Raw genomic sequence first — 10,317 nt, forward strand, 5'->3', positions numbered from 1 at the left:
GATGGACTTATTGCCTGACGTGTGGACACAAAATTCACATCCTCTATATCATTCGTCATTAGAACACTTCTCTTTCCTTCTATTGTCGTTTACCTTATATTAAATATGTTCATGGCTGGTTGATCCTTTATTTCTAAAAATGGTGGAGGGCAACGCGGCATGGTCACATGTAGATGTTTACACGGGAATCTTAAGCAATCATACGAGCACTCCTCACACATAATATTGCAGACGATAGACGATTTTCTAGTTTATCAGAGACACTGCATTTCTTTACTATGGTCTTGCCTTATGTATACAGAAACGTGATCGTAGATGCCGTGTCTCTATTTTTTTATATAGTACTGAGTTTACAAATTCACATGCTAAAAATAACCTGTAAATGTTCTCAAGTGTAAAATATGGTAAGGATTAATTTATCCATTAGTTACAAATTTGTCTGATCTGTCATTTGGTGTGCGATATTTGTATACAATATACGACATCTACCTGTGCCACCGTGACTGATATTTCTGTGACAAACATGATATTAGTAACAACAGTCTCACATCTACTGGCACGTCAGCTCTTACATTACAAGGAATAACATGACAAAGGTGTGAGGAATGCTTTTAATATTTTATTTTATTTCGTTATTTCGTCAAGTATTACCATACACAGTTCTCCGCCTTGTGCGAGGGTAAGAGCAATAGAAAAAATGAGAACAGCTGACTTAACATTACTAAAGTACAGAGTGGACAGCACACTATTCGTCCTTCACTCTGTTTAGATGTCTACCTGACAAATATACTCCTGCTTCCACGTGCAGGGAACGTCGTTGAGCACAATACCCTTCGAGAAGCCGACTACGACACAGTCCTGATTGTTACTGTTGTCCGGCTGGCCTGGGTCCCAAAGTCCGTTCTCTCTCAACAGAAGGCTGCGGTCGCTCCACAGGAACTGTCCCTCCACTTCAATGTCATTTGCTGCAATCAATACACCTGCTGGTATATCTTGGAGCTCTTTACCTGAGCACAAAGAATGATTTCCTTCTTTTAATGAATATTTCATCTAAAAGTCTACCTTACAATCTAATGGTATCTACTGATGATTTTAAGGAGGTCCCCGGTTTGAAAAGTGCTCTGTAATATATTTAATGAACGAATACTTCATACGACGAGAAAAAAACCAGTTTCAATGCTCTGCCTGTGTGAAGAACGAGACATGAGACAAAGTGGAATCTTTACCACGAAGAAATAATATCAGTGGTCGACAAAGCTGCAGATGGAAAAAAAGGAAATGTTATAACTTTGAGATGATCGAAACCCTAAATTGTACACATTTTTAGGTGGTTACATATTCATTTAAATAAAATTCATTTAGCTATCCAACTGTTTTGCAGCGACAACTCTCTTTTTATCCAAATAAAACAAGGTGTTCACGTTGCATCTTTAAAGGGATTCTTAAGGCAAAATAAAACTGCTTAGAATCGCGTAAAGAGTAGAATAAATTTGAATCTCGTCTATTTATATGTGTGTTCATGTGGAAAACGTTGAAGGTTTATAGTAGAATGTTGTGTTTAATAAGAGAAATTACACGGGACTCTTTTTTTTTTCTTCCACGAAGTCTCATTCTCCGTCACGTGACCCTATGACGTGTGGTTTCCATAGTGAGAACCATGCCTCGAGAATGTGCTGCACCCGACTGCCACGAAAAGATGGAAAAGATTCAAAATTTTCTTTTCATCAGTTTCCGACAGACAGAGCCTTACAAACAGACTGCGTCATACGAATAAACAGACGACGTCAAATCTTCGCAATGACCACAGACACTTCCTGCGTGTGTGACGTCATAAGGAGACTGACGTCAAAAGAAGACTCTGACATCACAAGAAGACTCCTCTGCTTGATCATCTCGGGAAGCTATCGTGGTTGCTCGACAGGAAGGACACAAGGTCGATTTCCCTGGATTTTTTTCAATTTTTGAAAACATCGGCAACCGAAATAGTGCTAATAAGTGGTAGTTAAATGAGAAACGAATCCTTTATTTCTCCTGTGTTGCTCTCGTGCTCTGTAATTGTAACTAAATATATTTTTAAAACGTTTGAAAATCGCCAGAGCCTTATCACAAGCCTTGAGTATCTTTAAGTGGGGTGCGTACTAAGCTGATGAATTTGCTCTACTTCCCAGCCATATCGCACTTGATTTTTCAGTTTTCACAACTAAACCAAATATTTTTTCAAACGATTTTTAATGTATTCGTTGATTCCTCTAACAACCTCCAGACCGTTCGGTAGCCGGGAGTAATATTTGCATCCATGAGCATATTTGAGAGTAAAATTGAACTAAGAAAAAGTTTAATCTACTTTGTTAAAATGGTCTTTTCCTACACCAAGTATATCTCAGTGCTCGTGGGTTAGTTCACGCCATATCTCTACTAGATCCAAGCTTGTCATCATCTTATCAACTTCTTCTTGCCCAGTATTATTCTCTTTGCAAGTATGATAATCAACTTGAAAATTTGAAACAATATTTAAAACAATATTCCAGTCTTCTCCAATAACATTATTTTCTACCTTCTATATTCTTCTAACTGTGAATAACATTTTGGATCTTCCTTATTTGGTTGCTGTACACTTCCAGCTAAAAGCTCTTTCTCTAATCATCATCATCATCATCATCATCTCAAGGTCAGAACATACTTAATATTCGATTTACCAGTTTTTCGTACTACACCTCATTCGTTCCGTAGATGACAGTAACATTTGTATCAACTTACCCATCGTGTCCAACAAATACGCGAAAGCCGGGCCATCAGCCTCACGTGACTTGAAGTCCAAGAGATGAGCTCCATCAGTTTGACAGCGCATGTTGGCAGTCTGGTAGTCTTGCTTAACAGAGTACAGCTTCAGACAATGATCGTCAAAAAGCACGTAACCTCTCTCCACAGGACAGCCACCTGTACAAACAAGTTTACATCGCAACAGGAACTGACCTTTACATTAGCGACCCTCGGCATTGTAAGTGTAAGTAGTGTGTACTGGTGTAGTCACTGTCAATCATTGTCTGGATGGTGATCTCCGTGCGACACGTAATAAGGATGGACACAACGAGGACAATACACAGATACAGACTGATGTTGCCCATGTGTATGTGTGTAAGGCTGAAGGATTTATATAACAACACTGTAGCATTTGGAAATACGGATAGTACGGGTGTTACTGGGACCGCTTTTAGACGAGCCCGATTTTGTATCTAATGTATTTTAATTTTAAGCCCCAGCTTTCTGGATGGAAGTTGTTTCGAAAATATCCTAAATGACCTACTCATAAACCCCTAGGTCCCAGGCGTGACTCACCGTCACCTGTTTCTGAGATGACTTTACAGGTTGATAGCATGGTCCACAAAAAGCAGTCCACGCTATTGGTGTATAGCCAACGTCACGTAAAACGTTAGTGAAACAATTCAGTGAAGTGTGACGTTTTAACAAGAATACAAGAATAACTCTAATCTATCCTAGTCACTGGGGGAAGGGGCAAGGAATAAACTAAACAATTGTTGTTGACTATACCAATAAAACTTATTATAAATAGTATCATCATCCTTCTTCTTGTATATCACAATAATCGAACATCTTAAATTCGGACGGCTGCTGAAGTCATAAAATAAATCTAAGAGAGTTGAAAAAGCAACACAACGACATTCCTGGCTTCTGGACATACGAGAGTGACAGTATTACTTGACGAAGTCTTGTAGGAATCTCTTAAAACTTTAACATTTTCACGTACATTCAAAAAATTTCTTTGTAAGAGATATATAAATATAGTTCCAAAGCCTTGTTTACAGCTGAGTGTTTACTGCTTAACCACTCTTCAGCACGGCTTGGGAGGACAGACATGTATTATTTCTTCTGTAGTCACTGTTAATGGAGGTTTACAGTACATGGTAAACACACATAAACCTCTTTAAACACATATTATTTCTATTTGGTCACTTTAAAGCAGGTTTACCGTAGGGAGCTCCAACCTCCGCTGAACGACTCGAACGGACGACAGCCCTGTCTTCCTTGGTAGCCGCAACCTCTTTTGGCAAGCTTTTACCAGTCACACCTAAGTAAACAGAATAACTTACTGTTACCTGCTAAACAACTCTACATTGTAGATGTTCATCAAAGACATGAAGCTTTTCCTTTCACCATCTGGAAACGAGGCTGCGCCTGACAGGCCGAGTTGCTTTCTTCTCCTGCGACTTTTCTATTTTCTTTTGCAACGTCTCTGTTTCTTCGTACCCATACTTAAGCTAAAGTTGCATTTCGGTTCCTCTCAATTTCCGTGGTTTTTGTTTATTGCAGATTTTTTTTAATGGTTGCATCTCATCCATTACATCAGCGGTTCTCAACCTTTTACATGTGGCGACCCCCCTGACGAACACCGGTACGTCCGCGACCCCCCTTAGCCAGCTAGGTCGGTGGAAGAGCGGGGGGGGGGAGCTTTAGCTAACCTCGAACGCCGCGTCGAGGAAATCAATGCAATTCAACAACGGAAGAACAAAGTTCGTATCTGCAAGAAGTATAACTGTTAATGAAATTTTACTAAAGCTAATAAATATTATTTTATTGGACACTCACTTTGATTAATGAGAAGGTTGAGCCTGCTAGCTGTTGCATAGAGAAGCGAACCTGTGTGCGATGTTCGTACCCACTGCTATTCGCAGCTCAGCCTCTGCGTCCACACGATTTCTGTATTTCGACTTCAGTGCTGCCACTGCTGAAAATCCTTGCTCACACATATATGAAGTTGAAAATGGCAGCAGAACTTTCATTGCTTTCTCAGAAAGGAGAGGATATTCACCGTTGATGCTAATCCAGAATGTTGGCACTGGTGTTGTTTGGAAGACCATTTTCAGGGATTGGTCACTCGAAAGGTCGATGAGCTGCTCTTCTTCTTGCGTGGACAACCCGCTTGTGCTAGGATCAGCCAGAAATGGATTACGAATCCAATCGTATTTAGTCACATCAATTTCAGCGAAGTAATGCTGAAACCTTTCTTGCAGTCCGTTTAGATGGGCAATAATTACATTCTTCACCTGATCAAGATTCAAGTTGTCAGCCTTGCACTTACACAAGCACGGAAACATATCAAAAATATTTTCTTGGCGTATCTTTTGCGTCCACAACGAAATTTTTCGGACGAAAGCATTCATCTTGTCAGTTGTTTGTAATATGGTGGTGTCCTTCCCTTGCATAGAAGTATTCACAACGTTCAGCTTCTCAAATATGTCCGATAAATATGCCATTAGCAGCAGCCATCGGTCGTTCTTAAGCAGGTCAGCCTTGTTGAAAGAGTTCTCCTTCAGAAACACCCACAATTCTTCCCGCAATTCAAAGACTCTTGCGAGAGCTTTTCCACGCGACAACCACCTTGAGTCGCAGTACTAGAGCAAGGTGTCATAGTCGGCTCCCATGTCTTGACATATCAGAGAAAACAGGCGAGATCTGGCAGAACTGTTCTTCACAAAGTTCACCATTTTAATGACATCTGTTAGCACTGTGTTCAACTCAACACTCAAATCTTTGGAAGCTAGAACTTCACGGTGGATCATGCAGTGAGTCCAAACTACGTCTGGAGCAACCTTTTTAATAAGAGATTGCAACCCTTGTTTCTTTCCAGCCATTGCAGGGGCGCCATCTGTGCACAAGCCGACGCAGGAACTCCAGGAAATGCCTTGGTCCTTAAGGAAGTCATCGACAATTCCAAAAAAATCTTGGGCTGTTGCTCTGCGTTCAATTTTCTTGCAAAATAAAAAGTCTTCCAGAAGATTATTTTCCCACACGTAACGAATGTAAGCAATCAAATGTGAGTCACCTGCAGTGTCAGTAGCTTCATCTAACTGCAAAGCAAAATTTTGGCTTTTTATACGACTGATCAACTGGTCAGACACGTCTTCAGATATCTCAGTTATTCTTCGGCGAACTGTGTCATTTGACAAAGGAATGGCTTGCAGTTGCCTAGCAGCATCTTCTCCTATCATTGTCCGTACAATGTCCATTGCTGCAGGCAGTATTAATGACTCTCCGATCGTATGTGCTTTTTTGTTTTGAGCAATGCGATAGGAAACTTGATACGAAGCCATCAAAGCTTTCTTATGAATTGATGTATGTGAGACAAATGTTTTTTTGTCTCTTTTGTATTCTTGCAATTTTCGTTCAAAAAATTCGAGAGGTTTGCAAGCTAACTCCGCATGCCGAGTTTCCAAATGGCGCCGTAGTTTGTTTGGCTTCATACTCTCTGGAGCTAATATTGCGAGGCAAACAACACAATGTGGCCGTTCTTTACCATCAACAATAATGTTTGTAAAACCAGTTTTCAAGTATTCATTGTCATACTTTCTTACTTTCGTAGCAGGCCTTTCTGGTTTTTCATCGGCTTCAGCACCCAAAACTTGCACATCGCTCGTTTCTTCACTTTTTCTTTTCAAAAAACCACCGCAATCAGTTCCTTTTCGCAGCACAAATTTATCCATGGCTATCTTCTTCAGGACAAACACGTGTACTTGCATCCAAAATTTGGATTAAAACTGCTGTCTTTATCCAGTCGCAGCGCATTGTCTGGTCATGGCCTTCTGTCAGGGACCTATAGAGCAGTGGTTCTCAAAGTGTGGTCCGTGGAGCACTAGTGGTCCGCTGGCAGAAGTCAGGTGGTCCGCGGCTGCAGTCGTCATGTCAGCAAAGTGATGTTTAAAGTGATGCATTCCTCGCATTAACATTTTAATTACAAAGAACGAGGTATGTAGTTTTATGTCAACTTATTACTATACTACTGTCACAAAAGGACATTTAGTTTTGAATTGTAATGAAACAAATTCGGCAATTTAAATTTGAAATTCATAGTACAAAGGGATTTTTAGGCCTTGGTGGTCCGCCATATTTTTTACCTAAGTAAAGTGGTCCGCGGTCCGAAATACTTTGAGAACCACTGCTATAGAGTACTAGGACTGAGCACGTGCGAATGAAAGGGTGTGAATGATGGACGTTTCCTGAATGCGTGCCTTTTAGATCTTTTAAAAAAAAAAAGAGAGGTGTGACTGGAGAGGGAGAGGGGAGTCAGCGATGAGAGATTGGGGAAGAGAGAGGGCAAAAGGTGAGAGGAGGGAGATTGGAGGCTTAATTGTTTAGAGGGGGATTGTGTTTTGAGTTTTGGAAGTGAAAAGTCACTGCATTGCAGAGACAGTGTACTTGAATAGGGAGAAGAGATTTGGAGTTTGAGCCCCCCACCACTCGGTTACACAATGTAAACTAATTTCACTAATACCAGTATAAGAAACTTTTTAAAAAATGACCACCTTCGCGACCCCCTTGTAGGCACGTCGCGACCCCCCAGGGGGTCGCGCCCCACAGGTTGAGAACCGCTGCATTACATAGATGTTAGATTAATTCATGCTGCTCGTTCTTTGTTTCTATTTTGTAAATCTTAGTCTGTGAATCTAAATGTTTATCGAATATTGTGTACAAACTGTAATATAGATTGTTTCAAGAAAGGCTAAGTGAACAGTGCTGTGAAATAAGACATGAGGTTTCATACTATTTATTTTATATGAATATATTTATACATTTTTTGTTAAAAATAAACTTGTTACTGCTGTGATCAGCAAGATTGAATTTTTAATTCTCTTTGATCCTTTACCTGCTCATGACAAATATTTAACATACTATGTACTTATAACATATATCATAATCATACCTTTTACTTATTTTGTCATGTTTATTCTAGTTGTTGCCAAGGCAGCAACGCCAGTGATGCTTTTCTAATAAACTGATCATAAATGTTTTTTTTTAGTAAAATACAATTGATAAGAAAAAGAACTTGCCTAAGGTGACAATCACAGCAAAGGTCACAGCTAGTCGTGTCACGAATGTGAGACGAGGTGATCGTGAGGCGGCCTGAGAAAAAAAAAATAATAAATACACAGACGATGGCATTCGATTGAGTAGACTAATAAGCAAGACTCGAAAGAAAAAACTAATCCCATTTTTCTATATACTGATGGAGGATAAAATTTAAGGCTTCAGTATGAACATGTAGAATATAAAACATGAATCGCAAACTAAAAGAATTTGCAAATAATAATCATAAAAAGTAAATTCTGCTAGATTGTCACGACACCGCTAAGTGTCTCTCGCTCACTCCCTTTCGTCACACTTGCGGCGTTACACAAATACGCGTGCTTTCACACACATATAATGATTTGCCTAAAGGAGTCTGCCTATTTTTAGTAAACAAAAAAAAATAAAGTATTGGCCCTTGAACTCACACAAATATTAGGACTTAAGCGTCTGAGTATTTAGCATCCATGTTAAAGTTCTGAAAATGATCTTCACTCTTAATCAAACGTCCTGCTTCCAGTCCTGTCACGCTTACCTCTCCCTACCTATTCTCCCGTCCTCCCTAACTCCTCTCCCCTCTGTCGTCACACCTCTTTTTTACATCATCGGCACACGCATTCCGAAAACTTTCGTCATTCACGCTCTTTCGTCCTTGCACGTGCCCTTAGTCCTCTCACTTCGACTAGGTCTGTGACATAGATACTATCACTTGATTGTAACGGTTTGGTTAAACTTTATTTTAATATTCTTAAAGGATAGCGCGCCTCAGAAAAGTACCAAGATTTATAAAAAAAATTTAAAAAATAGTGTATACATAATATAAATAATTAATCTACATAAACTCTTACCATCTGAAGACGTCTGTACTTCTCGTTGTGTTCACGGAGTTCGTAGAGGAGAGACCTCGGACTGTCTGAACACAGGGCGGCATCAGCAATATATACTCTCGTCCACACTCCCACATGGCATCACGTGTAAATATTTTGTGAGAGGAGGCCGGCCAGTAACAGGTATCCACGTCACGAGAGGCGTGGTCTGACATGAACACGCCCTGTCATCAATATTTTATTGTGTCGTTTGTAGCTTGAACACAGTTCAAATTTATGTCACGGAGGAAGAATATGCATTTTTCGCAATACCTACATGGTTAGCTAGACGGTTCTCAGTAGTGACTGTAAGGCCGGCACATCCTTCTCAGGTGATCGTTACCTGACATGTCATCTGCTTGAGTGAAATTTTATGTGCAGACTTCCCTTTGTATTAGCTAGGGTACGTCACGTGGAGTTGTATGTTAGAATATGGGCTTGTTTACTAAATACTTTAATTAGAGGAGCGGCGTTGGAGTCCTAATCAACAGATGAATATTAGAACTACACTAAGTTCAGCTCTCTCCCGCTCTCTCTCTCAATCCACACATCATCATCAGCAGCAGCATCTAAAATCATTATGAAAATACTTTTAAATTCGTTGCAAACTAAATAAATCTAGGTGATGTTTGACAAATAGAAATATTTCTATCACCACCATGTTAGAAACGTGTCAGGTCAACAATTAGCCTATACAAACGATAAAGATTTGTAAAAGAGTGTGAAATAAAGAGGAGGACAAGTGGTCTAAGAAGGCGATCGACAGGTAGGTACGTGTGCGTGTGTGTGTGAGAGAGAGAGAGAAGGAGAAGCACGCATGCGTACTGTTGCATTGAACACCGTGCATTCTCGCTGTGTTTTTGCAGCTCCACTAAAACGATAATAAAGTTTGTCCTTTTTCTTTTGCTAACACACCCATGACTGCTGTCGTCTAGCAATCAATCAGACATCATCTGGACAGAATTCAGATGGGTATCACAAGGAATAATTATGATCGCGGTATATGGTTATTATAGAAGTTGTGCTTTGAACGATTGATATCAAGACAGCTGTTGTCAGAAAAGAAGGGAAAACTTTACTTCACTTATTTCATCCTTTGATCTCTCTCTCTCTCTTTGTCATTGCCTAATAATAATAATAATAATAATAATAATAATAATATAATAATAATAATAATAATAATAATAATAATAATAATAATAATAATAATAATAATAATAATAATAATAATAATAATAATAATAATATAATAATAATCGTCATCGTCGTCGGATTTGTATAGCCCTTTTCCCTTGCAAAGGCCCTTTGTGGGTTTTACAAGAGATAGGGGGCGTTAGGCAATGTAGCTGTGGTATAAAGAACGCCGTCACCAACAAACAGAGCCATACACACAGTCAGTGACGTGTCAACTACTTCTATAAATACAGTCAGTGACGTGTCAACTACTTTTATAAATACAGTGACATGTCAGCTACTTCTATAAATACAGTCAATGACATGTCAACTACTTTTATAAATACAGTTAGTGACGTGTCAACTACTTCTATCAATACAGTCAGTGACATGTCAACTACTGTTATCGAGGCAGCAG

At 39.5% G+C, this 10,317-nt stretch overlaps 1 protein-coding gene across 1 annotated transcript; it reads right to left on the reverse strand.

Annotated features, from left to right (window-relative positions):
• Window positions 1-609: 609 nt before the first annotated feature.
• LOC112561208 (brevican core protein-like) lies at window positions 610-8,778 on the reverse strand. Its single transcript, XM_025233550.1, has 5 exons — window positions 8,709-8,778; window positions 7,845-7,917; window positions 3,989-4,087; window positions 2,758-2,937; window positions 610-1,007 (listed from the first exon to the last, which is right to left on the reverse strand). Exons 1-5 carry the CDS (start codon window positions 8,709-8,711, stop codon window positions 766-768), a joined length of 597 nt encoding a protein of 198 aa, XP_025089335.1. The 5' UTR covers window positions 8,712-8,778; the 3' UTR covers window positions 610-765.
• Between the last annotated feature and the right edge of the window lie 1,539 nt (window positions 8,779-10,317).

Source organism: Pomacea canaliculata, linkage group LG4 (assembly GCF_003073045.1).
Source record: "Pomacea canaliculata isolate SZHN2017 linkage group LG4, ASM307304v1, whole genome shotgun sequence".
NCBI classification, from domain to species: Eukaryota; Metazoa; Mollusca; class Gastropoda; order Architaenioglossa; family Ampullariidae; genus Pomacea; species Pomacea canaliculata.